We start from the raw sequence: 23,149 nt of genomic DNA on the forward strand, positions 1-23,149 counted from the left end.
ACAAACCATGGCCTTTGTTGAACCAGTTATGGATCACTGGTCGGTGCAAGTGGTTTACACCTACCCACTGAGCCTTGCAGTCGGTATCTGGATTACAAAACCCATGCCTCGACTGGGATCCAAACCCAGTACCTACCAGCCTGTAGACCGATGGCCTACCCACGACGCCACCGAGGCCGGTCAAAACATCGAATAAGTCAAAATGTGCTCATGTGTGTTATAACAAAATATCGCTTCCCTTTCAGATTTCTGAAGAGCGACTGTTTCATTGCTGTTTGCACAAAACTCGGCCATGATTCCTCAGCAGTTTTGGATGGGCTTCACGGCTGGCCTCGTGGCCGCGTATTTCTTCACCTATACTTTGTTGACAGATCGTGGAAAGATCGGACATTTCTCCCTGAATCGTCGTTACTACGAAGACACGATAAATGTTCGGAACGTTCCGGATATACACGAACTGCTACCGAAACATGCCGAACGTCATAAGCGAACCCTGCTATTTTAGCAATATTGTATCTATGAGTCAGTGGCGTAGGGAGGGAAAGGGGGCAAGTGGGCCATGTCCCCTTCCAATTAAACCTTTTTTCTTGTTTTTTTTATTATTATTTTTTTATATATTTTTTTTACTGTATTAAATTGTATAAGATCATACATGCATATATACATACATACATACATAAATACATACTGGCCTTCACCTTAAGTTCTTTTTCATTAATAGGTTATAAAATCTAGTAGCCCTAAGTAAAAATTAGTAGCCTCATAACTTTAATTTAAAAAAAGAAGAAGAAAAAAAAAAAAAAAAAAAAAAAAAGCAAAAAAAGAAGCAAAATAATTTATTTTTATTTAAACGTTGGCTTAGGATGTTCTTTGATACATACATGGTATGGGTTGCCCCCCCCTCTAATAGTGCCCCCCCCCCCCCCCCAATCTAAAATCCAGTACTACGGCCCTACAATATTCAATGAATGTGACAAATACAGACCGGTAGGAACCGGGGGTAGGGGGGCATGGGAGCACGTCCCCCCCCACACATTTGTGAGCCTTTTTTAAAATCACATTAATGTTTGCCATTGTAACCAAAATTAGATATAGAGATGGTACCCGATCCGTCAGTGACCCCCCCCCCCCCCCCACACACACACACACATACACACACACTCCTAAAGTCGTTCCTACATGCCTGAAATATCCATATAGTAATAGGTGTGAAATATCAAAGTTACAGACCCCATACTTTCCTAATAACTCTATATTCAGTACTCGCTCCAGGCAATGCGCCACGACTAGTGTATCAGAGGCCGTAGTATGTGCTATCCTGTCTATGGGACAGTGCATATAAAATATCCCTTGCTACTAATGGAAAACATGTATCGGGTTTCCTCTGTTAGACTACATGTCAAAATTACCAATGTTTGACATCCAGTAGGCCGATGATTAATAAATCAGTGTGCTCAAGTGGTGTCGTTAATCAAAACAAATTTATTCTTCTATATTCAGTAGAGTTATCGTTTCATGGGGGTCCACCCGATATAACAACAATAGTGCTTAGGTACCCAGTGGCGGATCCAGAAAGTCCTTGGGGGGGGGGGGGGGGGGGCCATAAGGCGGAATGCCAAGGGAATTTTGGGAGAGGTTTGGAGGGGGGATCGTTAGCCGGAGTACTCTGACTGTAAGAGAAATAGACGGACATTTGGACATAAATACGCTCTCATTACAGTCAGAGACCAAGCTATGCAATTTGTTTTAGGCATCGCCAACCACCAAAAAGTAGTCAAAGATTTCCGCTCTAATACAACAACAATCCTATGTTTGACGTCAAATACATTTATATCGACCATTTTCGAATTCCTTGATTAAAAAAAAAATCAGATATTAATCACTAATACACACACTACAGAAACAAACCTGACAGCACCCACATTCAGCTAAGCTTCGGCAAACTCCGGACAGCAGAATTCTAAGTTCACCGAGCTATATCGTGACGTTGCGTCACGTGATCGCCCACTCAGCCATTCTGTCTTCCAGAGGCCGTCTCATACAATAATACGACAAGTTCCTGACAATCACCAAAAACGTTTTTCTTGTGTAACGACACCACTAGAGCACATTGATTCATTAATCATCGGCTATTGGATGTCAAATATTTTGTAATTTTATCATTGTGTTAGAGAGGAAACCCGCTACATTTTATCATTAGTACCCCCCCCCCCCCCCCCTCTCCTCTCTCTCTCTCTCTCTCTCTCTCTCTCTCTCTCTCTCTCTCTCTCTCTCTCTCTCTATAAATATAGGTTATTACCAGAGTGTTTTTCGGTATCGTCAATATCATATATTAGGAATAAAAATTGTATTATGCGAGCCTCTGACGAGCATAATACATTATTTTTATTCCTAATATATAATATTGACGATACCGAAATACACGAGGGTCATAATCTCTGTATCATATAAGCTCAAGCTTAATACAACGTGTTTTTGTAAACTGTACACGCAACTTTAATTCCAGTCCACCATTACTAGATATTCAAATGACGTAAGAATATGTGGCGCGGTGTATTTTTGAATGGAAATGACATCAAACTCGAATGACGTCATTTTGGATGTCCTTACATCAAATTAAAGTTATGCCTAACGTTTTTGGTTTTCTGAACGCTGGACAGCTTTCAGTGTCAAATTGCCATTGAAATGTTTTTATTTGATGACTATGAATGCATACGTCAATCATGGAGTGTCACCCAAGTACGTTTGCTTAAATGTCAATAAACCTAGTGCCGAGACCTCGACTAATTTACATCTAATTTGCAAAGTTATCAAATTCTTAAAGTATGTGATCTGAAAAATATCACATACTTTGATTGCACTGAAACTGTAAGATATTATAAGATATATATATATATATATTCTTCAAAAAAGTAGGGAACATGAAATATTAATGTTAATATCTAGACATCCTAGTAAAGAACGTTCAGGTCTGTTTATCAACACACCGAAACACATTCCATTGTTTGCAGGTGCATCATGCAGTTGTCCCCGTACACGTGCGTGAGGTGTCATTCTCGATTTTGACAATTTGCAGGAAGGTTGATTAATCACTGTGGAACAGTATTTCTGTCAATCGTTTTCATTCTGTTGATACTGCTGAAATGACCTTATATTCCCTGTTCTTGTTTTTTTGTTCGTTTATGAGTCTAGATTTCAACATTTTATACGCACAGAGCCAGTAGCCAAAATACCATGAACACTAAAATATTTATTCATTAGTTTCATGAATTTAGATTCTAAACGTTTTATAAACAAAGGACCATTATCCAAGATACCATGTACACTCAAATATTCGTTGATTAAAGGGACATTCCTGAGTTTGCACTTTTTAAGATATTATCGACTAACAAAGACTTTTTAACGATTGTAATTACATATCAAATATATTTTTCTGCATAAAATATTAGTGGTTGTATATTAAACGTGTTTCTGATCGTTCTAATATTTGTACTAGCTTAAATTTCATTTTATTTCCAAAAATATAATTGTTTTGTACGTACGAAATTATTTGCAGACAAAATCCAGTTTGGGCTTCTTACAAATATTAAGACAACCAGAAACACATTGAATATGCACACACTGATATTCTAAATCAGAAAACATATTTAACATGTAAGTTTAATCGTAGAAATATTTTATTAGTCGGAAGCATCTTACAATGCAGCAAACTTATGAATGTCCCTTTAAACTTCCCTGTTCTTTTCTGTTATTTCACGAGTCTAGACTCTAAACGTTTTATAACCACGGGACCGAGTAGCCTAAATAACATGTACAGTAGACTGAGCTGGCATCACCTTAACTCCTGTTCTTTTCTACAATCCTTGCAGACGATGACAGGGTTGCAAAGGACCTCTTCAAAAAGGTTCGTGTTCTCTGCTGGGTTATGACGTCACCACATAACCTAGCAACGAAGGGCAAGGCCGTGAAGGAGACGTGGGGAAAGCGATGCAACGTCCTGCTCTTCGTGAGCTCCGTGTCCGACCCTACCTTCCCGGCGATTGGGCTCAACGTCGCCGAGGGCAGAAACCACCTCACGGCAAAGACAATGAAAGCGTTTCGCTACATCTACGAACACCACGCCAACGACGCCGATTGGTTCATCAAGGCCGACGATGACACCTACGTCATCGTGGAGAATCTGCGTTACTTCCTGTCGACGCAGAACTCCTCGCAGCCAGTCTATTTCGGTCAGCATTTTCATTTCCATACTCAGTACAACAGCGGCGGAGCAGGCTACGTGGTCAGTAAAGAGGCCCTGTTGAGGTTCGGGGCTAAAGGAAATGATTCTGGACTCTGTAAGCAGGACGGAGGGGCAGAGGATCTAGATTTCGGCTATTGTATGCTAAACATTGGGGTCAAAGTAGGAAATTCTACCGACTCTTTGGGTCGCAGTCGCTTCCACTGTTTTGTACCAGAAATGCACATGGAAGGAAACTACCCCGATTGGTACTACACCTATTACGTCAACAGTGCCAAAAAGGTAAGAAACGCGTCGCGAAATCTTATCATTAAATCTAAACAAGTTATTAATATTACTGTTAATGTTCAACAATACTATTCAGGAACGGATCTAGGGGTTTGTTAAGGGTCAGGTCAGGTCATAGGGTTTTACGTGCACATTCAGAACAAGCTGTTGTAGCGCACGCCAAAGAGAAAAAGTGCGCAAATTTGGTTGAGGAAATTGGGCGCAATTATTTTGAACGGTCGGTCAAAAAGAAAATTCCAGAGCTAGTATAGGTTTTGACATTAGTGAATCGAGAGTAGCTCGTTAATTAGACCTCTATGATGCTGTGGTGTCTCCCTAAGTTGCCCATAGGGCCCTTAAAGGGGCCTGACCGCTTCTGGTCGTGGCACGACAACCCAGGTGTTGTTAAGGGGCTTGGGCGCCGGTGTAAAGGCGAAGCCTGGGGCAGGATAAAAGTTAAAGTTAAAGTTGTTTCACGACACCACTAGAGCACATTGATGTATTAATCGTCGACTATTGGATGTCAAACATTTGGTCATTCTGTACGTAATAGTTATATCATAGTTTTGATGAGTTACCTGCATTTAGACGGCGACACGAGACGGAATCGAGTGCCCGCCGTCTAAACAAAGTTAACGAATCAAAACCATGATATATCTGTTTTGTACCATGATTGACGCGTCTGTGAGGGGTGTGGCCTAAACACTGTTCAGTTAACTTCAGTTACCCGCACAGTTTCAGTTATACCATGGTATTGCAGTTACACCCCATTTGACATCAAAGAGAAAAACACCAAATCATGGTACAATATAGTCTAAGATTGGAAAACCCACAACTTTAGTTTTTTCATTAGTAGAAAACGGATCGTTAATATGCACCAACCCGCAGACAGGATTACACATACCACGGCCTTTGGTATACCAGTCGTGGTACACTGGCTGGAACGAGTTCACATTCTGGCATCCTGAGTAACACAAAGCCTCGATGTTTACACGACATGACTGGTGGTTAAACGTCTTGCCATATTTCGGGAAAAGTCTGAACCTTTCGGGTTCTAGTCCACGAAAAGGTTAACACTATGTCACGGGGATCCTATAATACTCGTAACTGAATAAAACACGATTGTCCAAATATCTCTCCTAACTGTATATCTATTAGATATCTCTGTATCGGGCAGTCTAATACCCGAGTGGCTTGGCTCTAGGTATAATCAGAGATAAGATCTTATATAAATATATATAATATAGCACGTTTAGTTCACTAGAAAACACAACAAAACACAACACACTTTGGAATCTGTATTAACACTACGCTGACAAATGTACTTGCCGCAGTAGTTAATTCACAACAACAAATAATAACAACCCAGAACTGATCACTTAATTAGTTAATCTCTAGGAGTCTAGTTTACACAATATTCTAATCACTTCACCGTGACACAACACCCACACGTGTGATAATTGAGAAACGCTTCCAGGAGAACTTAATTAATAAAGGAATTACAACTCTATTCCTAACTGGTTAATTTTTAATTAACCCTTACTACTCGTTCAGTAACCTTGTAACACAGAATTAATACTGGTACCTATCACAATAAAGACAATAACCTACAGTTTACCTAGGTCCTCTAGGATGACTGGATAATCTTTATATATATTTAGACCAGTGAGCCTACAGTATACTGCGTCAGATGACCGGCAGCACCGTCTAAATAATATTGGTATAATACAGTATTAAAATATTTATAGTCACATCAATCACATCAAGGTTATACACAGAGCAGAAATAAAATTATTTACCAGTCCGAACGGACAGCGATCCCTGGAAGCCTTTCTATGTTTCTCCCCGATATCTCTAAAACCCAAGCTATTTATTATAAAATGCCAGACTGGTCCGGAGACAGGACACGGAACCGAATCTTATGATGTGTATATTTCCACAGTAACCAAGCGTTATTTTTTTCTCAGATGGTCAAACTTAATGACGCCTAGTCGCCAAAATCACAGTTGTAAAAACCGCACTCGCAGAGGTATTACGTAACTACTGGCCACCTGGGCTTAAGTGCATATTGGACTGCACACGGCCCTATAAAACAATTAATATCGCCACAGGCGAAAACAAAATTAAGAGCATGTTCCGTCACACTATCGGAGAAACCCTGTAAAACGTGCGGCATATAGAAAAGGAAGCTTTGGCCATAATACAAGCTCTGAAGCATTTTCAGATCTACGTGAAATCGGCATTGCATCAAGTGGTTGTTTTTACTGATCATAATCCGCTTACCTTCATTCACAGAATGAAAGCCACCAACCAGAGAGTTTTGAGATGGAGTCTCTTCTTCTGCAGGAATTCCCAATTACCATTGAACATATCAAGGGCACTTCCAATGTAATCGCTGATGCCCTGTCCCGAAGTTGAACGTTATGATAATGTGTTGACATTCTTGATTTCTGTTTTTGTTTTTATATATGCTATTGTATACCAGGGACTCAGAGACTCAGTGTGATTACTGGTAGTCACCTTATTACTATGTGTTATAAATGCCTGGATGCGTCGGTTAACACACTTTTTGTTTTGTTTAAATGTAGTATATTTCCCTATTCCTAGAGTAGAGGAAATATCCTTTTTTGAGGTGGGTGTGTGTGACGGAACATGCTCTTATCTTTTCGCCTGTGGCGATGTTAATTGTTTTAGAAAGCTGTGTGCAGCTTGGTTACGTAATACCCCTGCGCGATGGTGGTAGTCTTGTGTCCCAATATGCACTTATACCAGGTGGGCACTTTGTTACGTAATACCTCCGCGCGACCGTACCCCCTAATACACACCCAGACCAGGTGTGGAGGCCATGTGGAGAGTGGATACGTAATACCTCCGCGAGTCCTTGGTATCGCTAGCGAACTAGGCGATGACCAGTCTAGGCTTCTAAGAAAATATACCGGTAATCTGACGAAGTAAATTGTAGGCTTCACTGTCAATCAGTTCTGGGTTGTTATTATTTGTTGTTGTTAATTAACTACTGCGGCAGTACATTTGTCAGCGTAGGTTAATACAGATTCCAAAGTGTATTGTGTTTTTGTTGTGTTTTCTAGTGAACTAAACGTGCTATAATAATATATACTTTATATATAAGATCTTATCTCTGATCATACCTAGACGAGCCAGCGGGTATAACTGCCTGTTACAGAGAGATCTAATAGATATACAGTTAGGAGAGATATTCGGACAATCGTGTTTCATTCAGTTACGGGTATTATAGGATACCCGTGACAGGAGTGAAAATTGGGGCGCTCGTCCCGGATCTGAAACGGGACATTCATCTTTAAAAAAGTATTGTTTGTAAATGGGGGCTTTATAAATTAATTTTACAAATTAACTAGAAGTAGCAACGTTGTTCACTAGAAAATTAATTAATAATAAGTGCGTCATATCTAAACATGGATAAGAATTTGCTGGATAGGCCTACGCTCAGTGTAGTGGAGATTAAGCAAGCACGTAAGGCCGAGTTAGTTGAAATTGCGGGTGAGCGAGAAATTGATTTAACATCAGCTAAAACCTTAGGAGATATAAGGACAATTATTATCCAGGAAGTTTTTTGTGATAGTCCTGTTATGGAAGATAGTGAGATTGTTTCAGAGATAGAGATAAGTGACTTGAGTATGGAACAACAGTTAGCTTTTAAAAAGCTTGAGTACGAAAGAGAAGAACGTGCATTAGATAGACAGAGAGAGAGAGAGAGAGAGAGAGAGAGAGAGAGAGAGAGAGAGAGAGAGAGAGAGAGAGAGAGAGAGAGAGAGAGAGAGAGAGAAGAGAGAGAGAGAGAGAGAGAGAGAGAGAGAGAGAGAGAGAGAGAAGATAGGGATAGAGAGAAAGAAGAGTGGGATAGAGAATTCCAGTTAGAAAAATTAAAAGTGGAACATGAGTTAAAGTTGAATACTGAAGAAGTCAGATGAGAAGTAGGAAATGGGTTTAACATGTCGGAGGCTTATAGATCAGTGCCTGTATTTGATGACCAGGAGGTAGATATGTTCTTCCAACTTTTTGAACAGGCCATTAAGCAGCTAAATTGGCCGCAGTCTAAGTGGACATTGTTAGCCGTGTCTAAGTTTAAGGGGAAGGCTAGTGTAGCTTATAATTCAATGAGTGATGAGCGAGCAAGTCAGTACGACCTAGTTAAGGCGGCAGTGTTGAGGGCGTATGAATTACGACCTGAGAATTATCGTTTTCGGTATAGTGAGTTCACAAAAACGCAGGGTCAGTCTTATAGTGAGTTTGTGGCTAAGAAGGCAGGGATGTTTGATAAATGGGTGGTGTCTCATCAGGTAGAGTCATATACCGAGTTACGGGAGTTGTTGATCTTACAGGACATTAAAAATGGATTACCAGTTAGCTTACGTATTCATTTAGAGGATCGTGATGTCAAAAAGATAGAGGAGGCAGGCATAGTGGCAGATGACTACGTGTTAATAAACAAAGCTCAGGCAGTACAGGGTAGATCTATACAACAGGCTGATAAGAAGAAGTTTCAGCCAGGTTTTTCCCAGGAAAGTAACTATCGGGGAGAGTCATCTAGTTGGTCAGCTAGTCAGGCAAGGAATGCACCTGGTGGGCAAAGTAAGGATAGGCCTGCATTATCAGCCAATGCACTTTTCGTCCACATTGCAGTTACTGTAAAAAGGATAACCATCTTGTCGGGGACTGTTTTAAAAGGAAACGCGATAATGCGCAAGTGGTCGGTTTTGTGAGCTCAGCTCCGTTAGCGAGAGAGTTAATGGTTAGTCCCATGGCAGAGAAAGTAAACCCGTATGTGTCCACTGGTATGGTCTGTGATGTGAAACAAGAATTGAGTCCTAAGGCAATATCAGTCTATCGAGATACCGGCTGTAGTCAGTCGCTGATAACGTCAGAGTGTTTAGCTGGTATTGAGAATTCAGATACAGGACGTAGTTTGGCTTTTACCTCAGTTACTGGAGAAAAAATTGTTGTGCGGTTACATAACGTTTTCTTGTGTTCGAAGTTTGTGACGGGACCAGTCATTATGGGTGTTGTAAAGGACTTGCCTGTTGAAAACATTGGAGTTTTGTTGGGTAATGATTTGACTAGTCAGTGTTGTAAGCCGAAATGTGACAAATTGTTAAATAAAGAGAGCCCTTTACCAATAGAAGAGTGTGAGGTTGATGAGACTAGATATCCTGCGTATGTAATGACTAGGGCTATGGCCAGTAGGTTAGCACGAGACCCAGAGGATATTTGTGATTTGATATTTGTGATTTGTCTGATACGTGTGTGCGCCATGAAATTGGAGTGAATGAGGTTATGAGTAAATTGGTAGATAAGTCAGCAGAGGCGATATGAACTAGTTGTGTTTGATAGAGGGGACTACCTTGTAATAGACAAGAGTTAATTCTAGAGCAGGGGGCTGATCCAAAATTGTTGGCAGCTCGCACTACATTGTTAATGGAGGGTGAGAAGGAGGATCAGATGTCAGGTTATGATATGGACAAGAAAGTATTAATGAATAAGAGAGTTAGAGATAGGAGGTTGCCGGCGACCGAACTAGCCAGGAAGCAAATGAGTCATGCTCAGAGCAAAATAAAATCAGTGTGTGATAGGAAGGCTAGGAGTCGGAATTTTAAACCAGGGGATAAGGTGCTGCTGTACCTTCCCATTAAACGGGGTTCATTACAGAACAGGTATTTCGGGCCCTATGTTGTGCACAAACGGGTTAATGAGACAGGGTATGTGATAAACACTCCTGATAGGGTTAGGAAAAGTAGGTATTTTCACATCAATTTGCTAAAAGGTTATTTTGACAGACTGCCGATAGTTCCAGAGTTACCGGTCCAAACTGAGAGTCACTCAATTTCCTGTGATGACGTCAAGACTGCAGAGAGAAAATTAACCAACAGCCAGATTATAGCAGACTTGAGCCCTCAGCGAGCAAAGCTGACTACGTTGAAACAAGACCATGTTTCCATTTGTCAGGACCTTCCAACGGTTACCAATACCTTAAGCCAGGATGTGCGCTTGGAACCCAACGCTACACCGATTCGACAACATGCCTATTGGAGAAAACCTGGAAAAAGTGTGCCACTGAAAAAGAAGGAAACGAAGTCCCAGTGGTCAGGTGAATGTGAGAAGTCATTCAACCGTCTCAAGCAGATGCGCTACTCGTCTCCCATGATGGCAGCACCAGACTACCGAATGCCATTCAAGCTAGCTGTGGATGCCAGTGACGTAGGAGATGGAGCTGTGCTGTTCCAAGAAGATGAAAATGGACTGGACCATCCTGTAAGTTTCTTCTCCAAAACGTTTGACAAACACCATTCCACTATAGAGAAGGAAGCTTTGGCCATGGTACAAACTTTACTGATCATAATCCGCTCACTTTCATTCACAGAATGAAAGCCTCCAACCAGAGAGTTTTGAGATGGAGTCTTCTTCTGCAGGAATTCCCAATTACCATTGAACATATCAAGGACACTTCTAATGTCATCGCTGATGCCCTGTCCCGGAGTTGAACATTATGATAATGTCTTGACATTCTTGATTTCTGTTTTGTTTGTATATATTTTATTTGTATACCAGGGACTCAGAGACTCAGTGTGATTACTGGTAGTCACCTTATTATGGCATGTGTTATAAATGCCCGGATGCGTCGATTAACGCACCTTTTGTTTAATTGTAGTATATTTCCCTATTCCTAGAGTAGAGGAAATATCCTTTTTGAGATGAGTGTGTGTGACGGAACATGCTCTTAATTTTGTTTTCGCCTGTAGCGATATTAATTGTTTTAGAGGGTCGTGTGCAGTCCAATATGCACTTAAGCCCAGGTGACCAGTAGTTATGTAATACCTCCGCGAGTGCGGTTTTTACAACCGTGATTTTGGCGACTAGGCGTCATTAAGTCTGACCATCTGAGACAAAAATACCGCTTGGTTACTGTGGAAATATACACATCATAAGATTCGGTTCCGCGTCCTGTCTCCGGACCAGTCTGGGATTTTATAATAAATAGCTAGGGTTTTAGAGATATCAGGGAGAAACATAGGAAGGCTTCCAGGGATCGCTGTCCGTCCGGACTGGTAAATAATTTTATTTCTGCTCAGTGTATAACCTTGATGTGATTGATGTGACTTTAAATATTTTAATACTGTATTATACCAATATTATTTAGACGGTGCTGCCGGTCATCTGACACAGTATACTGTAGGCTCACTGATCTAAATATATATAAAGATTATCCAGTCATCCTAGACGACCTAGGTAAACTGTAGGTTATTGTCTTTATTGTGATAGGTACCAGTATTAATTCTGTGTTACAAGGTTACTGAACGAGTAGTAAGGGTTAATTAAAAATTAACCAGTTAGGAATAGAGTTGTAATTCCTTTATTAATTAAGTTCTCCTGGAAGCGTTTCTCAATTATCACACGTGTGGGTGTTGTGTCACGGTGAAGTGATTGGCTTATTGTGTAAACTAGACACCTAGAGATTAACTAATTAAGTGATCAGTTCTGGGTTGTTATTATTTGTTGTTGTTAATTAACTACTGCGGCAGTACATTTGTCAGCGTAGGTTAATACAGATTCCAAAGTGTATAGTGTTTTTGTTGTGTTTTCTAGTGAACTAAACGTGCTATAATAATATATACTTTATATATAAGATCTTATCTCTGATCATACCTAGACGAGCCAGCGGGTATAACTGCCTGTTACAGAGATCTAATAGATATACAGTTAGGAGAGATATTTGGACAATCGTGTTTGATTCAGTTACGGGTATTATAGAATCCCCGTGACTTCTCACATTCACCTGGAATGGGACTGGCGTCGACACACTTTTTCCAAAGGCATGCTGTCGAATCGGTGTAGCGTTGGGTTCCAAGCATACATCCTGGAATAAGGTATTGGTAACCGTTGGAAAGTCCTGACAAATGGAAACATTGTCTTGTATCAACGTAGTCAACTTTGCTCGCTGTAGATAAGAACTCAAGTCTGCTAGAATCTGGCTGTTGATTAACTTGATCTCTGCAGTCTTGACGTCATCACAGGAAATTGAGTGACTCTCAATTTGGACCGGTAACTCTGGAACTATCGGCAGTCTGTCAAAATAACCTTTTAGCAAATTGATGTGACAATACCTACTTACTTCTGTAATGAACCCCGTTTAATGGGAAGGTACAGCAGCACTTTATCCCCTGGTTTAAATTCCCGACTCCTAGTCTTCTTATCAAACACTGATTTTATTTTGCTCTGATCATAGCTCAGATGCTTCCTAGCTAGTTCGGTGGCCTGCCACAACCTATCTCTAACTCTCCCTACATAAATCAGCAGGTTTTCGCCATTATCCTTGTCTAACCAACTATTTTTTACCAATTTGAGAGGGCCTCGGGCTGAATGCCCATAGACCAACTCAAATGGGATGAACCCTAAGGATTCTTGCTTCGCATCCCGTGCTGCGAACAACACGAAAGGAATTGACTGGTCCCAGTCAGTACCATTGTCGAAGCAATGGCAACGGAGCATACTTTTCATGCTCTGGTGGAAACGTTCTATTGTGCCCTGGCTCTCAGGGTGGAATGCAGCAGAACGAATCTGTCGTATATCTAACATAGACAGTACTTGCTGGATCAACTTGCTCATGAAGTTCGTACCCCGGTCGCTTTGAATTTCCCCTGGTAAACCTGTATACGTGAAGTATATAAGCAGCACACTAGCTACAACAGATGCAGTAACCTTCCTTAAGGGAATCGCCTCTGGAAAACGCGTAATTAAGCACATAATTGTTAATAAGAATTGGTTGCCTGAACGCGTTTTTGGTAATGGCCCCATGACATCCGTCAATACTTTTGAAAAGGCTTCCCCAACTATGGGAACCTTCTGCAGGGGATAGGGAGGGATTAGCTGATTTGGATTCCACACAACCTGACACACATGACATGACATAAAATGCTTACTGACATCTGCAAACATTCCCTTCATATAAAACTCTGAGGCAAGTTTACTGTGAGTCTTATTCCGCCCTAAGTGGCCAGCAAACACATCCTCATGTGCTAACAATAACAATGACGGACGGTACTTAGAGAGCACGACAATTCTACATCTTGTCACACATTCCTCACTATCAGGCACAACCATCTCCACACTCTTATTCATTAATACTCCCTTGTCCATATAATAACCTGACATCTGATCCTCCATCTCACCCTCAGTTAACAATGTAGTGCGAGCTGCCAACAAATTTGGATCAACCCCCTGCCCTAGGATTAACTCTTTTCTATTACAAGGTAAGTCCCCTCTATCAAACACAACTGGTTCATTTCCACTCTGCGGGAGATTAACAGGTTCACCACATTTAGTTCCTCAGTTGACTTATCTACCATTTTACTGATAACCTCATCCACTCCAATTTCATGGCTCACACACGTATCAGACAAATCACAATTTTCCTCTGGATCTCGTGCTACCCTTTTGGCCATAACCCTAGTCATTACAAACGCAGGATAACTAATCTCATCAACCTCACACTCTTCTATTGGTAAAGGGCTGTCTTCAATTAACAATTGGTCCCCTTGCGGCTGGCAACACTGATTAGTCAAATCGTTACCCAACAAAACTCCTATGTTTTCAAAAGGCAAGTCCTTCACAACACCCATAACGACTGGTACCGTCACAAACTTCGAACACAAGAAAACGTTATGTATCTGGACAACCATATTTTCTCCAGTAACTGAGGTTAAGGCCAAACTACGTCCTGTATCTGAATTTTCAATACCAGCTAAACACTCCGACGTTATAAGCGACTGGCTACACCCTGTATCTCGATAGATTGATATTGCCTTAGGACTCGACTCTTGTTTCACATCACAAACCATACCAGTGGACACATACGGGATTACTTTCTCTGCCATGGAACTAACCATTAACTATCTAGCTAACGGAGCTGACCTCACTAAACCGACCACTTGCGCATTATCGCGTTTCCTTTTAAAACAGTCCCCGACAAGATGGTTATCATTTTTACAGTAACTGCAATGTGGACGAAACGTTCGTGCATTGGCTGATAATGCAGGTTTATCCTTACTTTGCCCACCAGGTGCATTCCTTGCCTGACTAGCTGACCAACTAGATGACTCTCCCCGATAGTTACTTTCCCGGGAAAAACCTGGCTGAAATTTCTTCTTATCACCCTGTTGTATAGAGCTACCCTGTACTGCCTGAGCTTTGCGTATTAACACGTAATCATCTGCCGCTATTCCTGCATCCTCTATCTTTTTGATATCACGATCCTCTAAATGAATACGTAAGCTAACTGGTAATCCATTTTTAATGTCCTGTAAGATCAACAACTCCCGTAAGTCGGTATATGACTCTACCTGATGAGACACCACGCATTTATCAAACATCCCTGCCTTCTTAGCCACAAACTCACTATAAGACTAATCCTGCTTTTCTCTCCACTCGCTATACCGTAAACAATACTCCTCAGGTCGTAACTCATAAGCCCTCAACACTGCAGACTTAACTAGGTCTTACTGACTTGCTCGCTCATCACTCATTGAATTATAAGCTACGCTAGCCTTCCCCTTAAACTTAGACACGGCCAATCTAGCTGCTTAGCGGCCCGTTCAAAAAGTTGGAAGAACATATCTACCTCCTGGTCGTCAAATACAGGCACTGATCTATAAGCCTCCGACATGTTAAACCCATTTCCTGCCTCCCGTCTAACCAACATCAGTATTCAATTTTAACTCATGTTTCACTTTTAATTTTGCTAACTGGAATTCTCTCTCTCTCTCTCTCTCTCTCTCTCTCTCTCTCTCTCTCTCTCTCTCTCTCTCTCTCTCTCTCTCTCTCTCTCTCTGTCACACTCTTCTCTCTTGTCAGTCTGGACTGTCTGTCTCTCTCTCTCTCTCTCTCTCTCTCTCTCTCTCTCTCTCTCTCTCTCTCTCTGTCTCTCTCTCTCTCTCTGTCCCTCTCTTCTCTTTCTCTCCCTCTCTCTCTCTATCCCTCTCTCTCTCTACTCTATCCCTATCTTCCTTTTCTCTATCCCTCTCTTCCTTTTCTCTACCCTCTCTTCTTTTTCTCTGTCCCTCTCTTCTCTCTCTCTCTCTCTCTCTCTCTCTCTCTCTCTCTCTCTCTCTCTCTCTCTCTCTCTCTCTCTCTCTCTATCTCTCTCTCTATCGAATGCATGTTCTTCTCTTTCGTACTCAAGCTTTTTAAAAGCTAACTGTTGTTCCACACTCAACTCATTTATATCTATCTCTGGAACAATCTCACTTTCTTCCATAACAGGCCTATCACCAAAAACTTCCTGGATAATAATTGTCTTTATATCACCTAATGTTTTAGCTGATGTTAAATCAATTTCTCGCTCACTCGCGATTTCAACTAATTCGGCCTTACGTGCTCGTTAATCTCCACTACACTGAGCGTAGGCCTATCCAGCAAATTATTATCCATGTTTAGGTATGACGCACTTTTTTTCTTTTTTTTCTAGTGAACAATGTTGCTACTTCTAGATAATTTGTAAAAATAATTTATAAAGCCCCCATTTACAAACAATACTTTTTAAATATGCATGTCCCGTTTCAGATCCGGGACGAGCACCCCAATTTTTACTCTGGTCACGGGGATCCTATAATACCCGTAACTGAATAAAACACAATTATCCAAATATCTCTCCTAACTGTATATCTATTAGATCTCTCTGTATCGGGCAGTCTAATACCCGAGTGGCTCGGCTCTTGGTATAATCAGAGATACGATCTTATATAAATATATATAATATAGCACGTTTAGTTCACTAGAAAACACAACAAAACACAATACACTTTGGAATCTGAATTAACACTACTATGACAAATGTACTTGCCACAGTAGTTAATTCACAACAACAAATAATAACAACCCAGAACTAATCACTTAATTAGTTAATCTCTAGGAGTCTAGTTTACACAATATTCTAATCACTTCACCGTGATACAACACGCACACGTGTGATAATTGAGAAACGCTGCCAGGGGAACTTAATTAATAAAGGAATTACAACTATATTCCTAACTGGTTAATTTTTAATTAACCCTTAACTACTCATTCAGTAACCTTGTAATACAGAATTAATACTGGTACCTATCACAATAAAGACAATAACCTACAGTTTACCTAGGTCCTCTAGGATGACTGGCTAAACTTTAATAATTTTAGAACAGTGAAGCCTACAATTTACTTCGTCAGATTACCGGAGACATTGTCTAAATAATATTGGTATAATACAGTTTTTAAATATTTAAAGTCACATCAATCACATCAAGGTTATACAACAGAGCAGAAAAATACATTTACCACGTCCGGACTGAACTTATATAGATCGTTCAGTCGATGTCGTCTGTTCATCTGGATACTTCCAATGTTTCTCCTCGATATATCTAAAATCCTATCTATTTATTCAAAAATCTCAGAGACAGCGAATATCGCCTGGGGGCACAACGCGGTACCTCACCTATGAAGTGATATTTCCACAACTCCCAGAGACGGTGTCATGGGGATCCTATAATACCCGTAACTGAATGAAACACGGTTATCCAAATATCTCTCCTAACTGTATATTAATAGATCTCTCTGTTACGGGCAGTTATACCCGCGTGGCTCGTCTAGGTAGGATCAGAGATAAGATCTATATATAAAGTATATGTAATATAGCACGTTTAGTTCACTAGAAAACACAACAAAAACACTATACACTTTGGAATCTGTATTATACTACGCAGATAAATGTACTGCCGCAGTAGTTAATTAACAACAACAAATAATAACAACCCAGAACTGATCACTTAATTAGTTAATCTCTAGGTGTCTAATTTACACAATATTCTAATCACTTCACCGTGACACAACACCCACATGTGTGATAATTGAGAAACGCTTCCAGGGGAACTTAATTAATAAAGGAATTAAAACTCTATTCCTAACTGGTTAATCTTTGATTAACCCTTACTACTCGTTCAGTAACGTGTGATAATTGAGAAACGCTGCCAGGGGAACTTAAAAGGAATTACAACTCTATTCCTAACTGGTTAATTTTTAATTTTAATTAACACTGACTAGTCAAATCATTACCCAAGAAAACTCTTATGTTTTCAACAGGCAAGTCCTTCACAACACTCATAACGATTGGTCCGGTCACAAACTTCGAACACAAGAAAACGTTATGTAACCGGACAATCATTTTTTCTCCAGTATCTGAGGTTAAAGCCAAACTACGTCCTGTATCTGAATTCTCTATACCAGCTAAACACTCTTGCGTTATCAGTGACTGACTACAGCCGGTATCACGATAGATTGATATTGCCTTAGGACTCAATTCTTGTTTCACATCACAAACCATACCAGTGGACACATAGGGGTTTACTTTCTCTGCCATAGGACTAACCATTAACTCTCTCGCTAACGGAGCTGACCTCACTAAACCGACCACTTGCGCATTATCGCGTTTCCTTTTAAAACAGTCCCCGACAAGGTGGTTATCCTTTTTACAGTAACTGCAATGTGGACGAAAAGTTCGTGCATTGGCTGATAATGCAGGCCTGTCCTTATCTTGCCCACCAGGTGCATTCCTTGCCTGACTAGCTGACCAACTAGATGACTCTCCCCGATAGCTACTTTCCCGGGAAAAACCTGGCTGAAATTTCTTCTTATCACCCTGTTTATACAGCTACCCTGTACTGCCTGAGCTTTGTGTATTAACACGTAGTTATCTGCCACTATGCCTGCCTCCTCTATCTTTTTGACATCACGATCCTCTAAATGAATACGTAAGCTAACTGGTAATCCATTTTTAATGTCCTGTAAGATCAACAACTCCCGTAAGTCGGTATATGACTCTACCTGATGAGACACCACCCATTTATCAAACATCCCTGCCTTCTTAGCCACAAACTCACTATAAGACTGACCCTGCGTTTTTCTCAACTCGCTATACCGTAAACGATAATCCTCAGGTCGTAAGTCATACGCCCTCAACACTGCCGCCTTAACTAGGTCGTACTGACTTGCTCGCTCATCACTCATTGAATTATAAGCTACACTAGCCTTCCCCTTAAACTTAGACACGGCTAACAATGTCCACTTAGACTGCGGCCAATTTAGCTGCTTAGCGGCCCGTTCAAAAAGTTGGAAGAACATATCTACCTCCTGGTCATCAAATACAGGCACTGATCTATAAGCCTTCGACATGTTAAAACCATTTCCTGCCTCACGTCTAACTTCTTCAGTATTCAACTTTAACTCATGTTCCACTTTTAATTTTGCTAACTGGAATTCTGTATCCCTATCTCTCTCTTCTCTCTCTCTCTCTCTCTCTCTCTCTCTCTCTCTCTCTCTCTCTCTCTCTCTCTCTCTCTCTCTCTCTCTCTCTCTCTCTCTCTCTCTCTCTCTTCTTTTTCTATATCCCTCTCTCTATCTCTCTCTCTTCTCTATCTAATGCACGTTCTTCTCTTCTCTCTCTTTCTCTTCTCTATCTCTATCTCTATCTAATGCACGTTCTTCTCTTTCGTACTCAAGTTTTTTAAAAGCTAATTGTTGTTCCACACTTAACTCATTTATCTCTATCTCTGGAACAATCTCACTGTCTTCCATAACAGGCCTATCACCAAAAACGTCCTGGATAATAATTGTCCTTATATCTCCTAAGGTTTTAGCTGATGTTAAATCAATTTCCCGCTCACTTGCGATTTCAACTAACTCGGCCTTACGTGCTTGCTTAATCTCCACTACACTGAGCGTAGGCCTATCCAGCAAATTCTTATTCATGTCCGCACTTATTATTAATTAATTTTCTAGTGAACAACGCTGCTACTTCTAGTTAATTTGTAAAAATAATTTATAACAGCCCCATTTACAACTCGTCCTATGCGTGCTTAATCTCCACTACACTGAGCGTAGGCTATCCAGCACTTATTCATGAGATATGACGCACTTAATTAATTACTTTTCTAGTCACGGGTATCCTAGTTACGGGTATCCTATAAAGCCCCCATTTACCCGTTTTAACTATGAATGAAACGAGCGGTTATCCAAATATCCTCTAATACCCGTAACTGTAAATTTATCCAGATATCTCTCTCTGTAAATTTATTAGGTATCGGGCAGTTATACCCGCGTGTGGCTCGTCTAGGTAGGATCAGAGATAAGATCTATATATAAAGTATATGTAATATAGCACGTTTAGTTCACTAGAAAACACAACAAAAACACTATACACTTTGGAATCTGTATTACTACTACGCAGACAAATGTACTGCCGCAGTAGTTAATTAACAACAACAAATAATAACAACCCAGAACTGATCACTTAATTAGTTAATCTCTAGGTGTCTAGTTTACACAATATTGTAATCACTTCACCGTGACACAACACCCACACGTGTGATAATTGAGAAACGCTTCCAGGAGAACTTAATTAATAAAGGAATTACAACTCTATTCCTAACTGGTTAATCTTTGATTAACCCTTACTACTCGTTCAATAACGTGTGATAATTGAGAAAGGCTGCCAGGAGAACTTAAAAGGAATTACAACTCTATTCCTAACTGGTTAATTTTTAATTAACCCTTAACTACTCATTCAGTAACCTTGTAACACAGAATTAATACTGGTACCTATCACAATAAAGACAATAACCTACAGTTTACCTAGGTCTCTAGGATGACTGGCTAAGCCTTAATAATTATTTAGAACAGTGAGCCTACAGTATACTGCGTCAGATGACCGGCAGCACCGTCTAAATAATATTGGTATAATACAGTATTAAAATATTTAAAGTCACATCAATCACATCAAGGTTATACAACAGAGCAGAAATGATATTTACCAAGTCCAAACGGACGAACGTTTCCTGGAAGCCTTCCAATATGTTTCTCCCCGATATCTCTAAAACCCTTGCTATTTATTATAAATCCGAATATCGCCTGGGGGTGCAAGGCGGTCCTCCCCCTATCAAGTGAATTTCCACAGCGACCAAGACGGCATATCTTTCTCTTAGATGACCAGACTGGCTGTCGCCATTCCGCGAGCATTCCTGGTCATAAACAGCACTACCGGAGTTAATACATAACTACTGGCCACATGACCTCCACACCTCGACTGGGTGTGTAATAGAAAAGCTCGACGACCGTCGCGCAGAGGTATCACGTAACAAAGTTGCCCACCTGGGCTTAAGTGCATATTGGGAACTGCACACGGCCCTCTAAACAATTAATATCGCCACAGGCGAAAATAATTTAAGAGCATGTGCCGTCACAGACGGTATATTTTCTTAGAAGCCTAGACTGGTTGTCACCTAGTTCGCTAGAAATACCAAGGTCGCGCGGAGGTATTATGTAACCAAGTTCCCATCTGGTCTAAGTGCATATTGGGACACAAGACTACCACCGTCGCGCGGGGGTATTACGTAACCAAGCTGCACACAGCCCTCTAAAACAATTAACATCGCCACAGGCGAAAAGATAAGAGCATGTCCCGTCACACACTACAAGAGCACATTGATTAATTAATCATCGGCTATTGGATGTCAAACATTTGGTAATTCTGACACTTAGTCATCAATCGAAACACGCTATATTTTTTTCATAATGCAACAAAGGTTCTTTTATATGCACATAACCACAGACAGGAAAGCCTTTGACAAGTTGTGGTGCACTGATTGGAACGATAAACGATATATATATATAAATATATATATTTATTTATTTATTTATATATATAAACAACAATAAAAAAGAAAGAAAAAAAAAGAAGAAAAAAAACAAACACCCAGAGTTGAATGGGTCCACCGAGGTGGTTCGATCCTGCGACGTAAGCACCTCAAGCGAGCACTCAATCGACTGAGCTAAATCCCGCCCGCTATATCACTTATACCGCTTTCATAGACGGACTACAACATGCACAAGTATACAAGTGTACAAGCTATCATATATTTTCATTCATTTTAACTTATTTTCATGAGTATAATCCAATTAAGATTCAAACACGATGTTCTGGACACACACCTCAGCTATCTGGGCTGTTTGTCTTGTCCGGGACAGTAGATATTAGTGGTTAGTAAGAGAAAACCCACTACTTTTAGTGTTCCATTAGTAGCGAGGGGTCGTCTATATCCACCATCGCACATACAGGATTACACATACCACGGCCTTTGGTATATACCAATCGTGGTGCCGTCTATATCCACCATCGCACATACAGGATTACACATACCACGGCCTTTGGTATATACCAATCGTGGTGCCGTCTATATCCACCATCGCACATACAGGATTACACATACCACGGCCTTTGGTATATACCAATCGTGGTGCCGTCTATATCCACCATCGCACATACAGGATTACACATACCACGGCCTTTGGTATATACCAATCGTGGTGCACTGGCTGGAACGAGTCCACATTCTGGCATCTTGAGTAACACAAAGCCTTGGGCACACATACCTCAGCTATCTAGGCTGTCCGTCCAGGTCTTACACCTATACCCATTGACTCGTTAAACTCGCTCTGGGCGGGAGCCGGTACCGGGCAGCGAACCCTGTACCTACCAGCCTTATGTCCGATGCCTTAACCATTAGACTACCGAGACCGGTGTGATATATAACTTTATTATATCACATTTAGTGAAATATCTTAAAATATCAGTGAAATAAGTGTTATCAGTCACTCAGTGACGATAACACATTTTTGAGTGAAATTTTCACTATTTCACTCTAAAATCTGTTATCGTCACTGTAGAAAGTGTTATCTTCACTGTAAGAAAGCCAGAACTATTTTGTTGCTTGCATTTTATAAATAAAGGTAAATTGCCAAAACTTGTAATAAATAGAACATTTCATGTGTTTTGGGGTTTTTTTCAAATATGATAAATATATCATCTCGTGAAGTTTGCAATCATATCACACTCGTCGCCCAAGCACGACTCGTGAGATATGATTGCAAACTTCACTTGAGATATAAATCATATTTGACAAACAAACATGAAATGTTCTTTTTATTATATAACTTTCTCCTTTTGTTTGTCTGTTTCAGGGAATTGACGGCATAAGCGACTACGCTATTACCTTTCACTATATTACGTCTTCGAACATGTACGTCTTGGAGTTCTTCATCTACCACTTGAGACCATACGGTATTATATCGGGAAACCAGGACCTAAACTGAAGGATCCAGGACATTTGGAACGGGGGGGGGGGGGGGGGGGGGGGGGAGGAGGTGGGCGGCGTCTTTGTAGATGTTGCCTTTTGTTGGAAGATTCACGTTTCTGCATAGCAAATTATTAGGCTATTAAAAAAACAGCAAATAGAAATGATGCTAAAAAATAAAGAGGAGTGCGCACCCAGCATGCCCCCCCCCCCCCCCCAAACCCGCCAGTGCTGTTGATCAGCTGATGTGTGATACAAGTATACTGATAGTTGCGATTCGACGATTTTAATGTTACAACATATGGATGACGTCCACCGATTGTGGATAATTCAGAGGCGAATCCCAGGAGGACCGCTAGACCCGTCTCTTACAAATATTCAAGTGATTCTGGGTTTTTAAAAACTCTTTTATAATTGTTTCCCCTAACTGAGATACCCATTTGCTAAATTTTCC

The 23,149-nt window shown here is 40.6% G+C and overlaps 1 protein-coding gene across 1 annotated transcript in view; it reads left to right on the top strand.

Moving 5' to 3' along the window:
• The first annotated feature begins 292 nt into the window (after positions 1–292).
• LOC121372966 (glycoprotein-N-acetylgalactosamine 3-beta-galactosyltransferase 1-B-like) overlaps positions 293–23,149 on the top strand; it is a 51,802-nt gene continuing 28,945 nt past the window's right edge. The window contains 3 exon segments of the mRNA XM_041499404.1: positions 293–479; positions 3,870–4,522; positions 22,583–22,720. Coding sequence (XP_041355338.1) covers positions 293–479; positions 3,870–4,522; positions 22,583–22,720 — 978 coding nt within the window.

The sequence above is a fragment of the Gigantopelta aegis genome, chromosome 5 (genome assembly GCF_016097555.1).
Source record: "Gigantopelta aegis isolate Gae_Host chromosome 5, Gae_host_genome, whole genome shotgun sequence".
Taxonomy (NCBI): domain Eukaryota; kingdom Metazoa; phylum Mollusca; class Gastropoda; order Neomphalida; family Peltospiridae; genus Gigantopelta; species Gigantopelta aegis.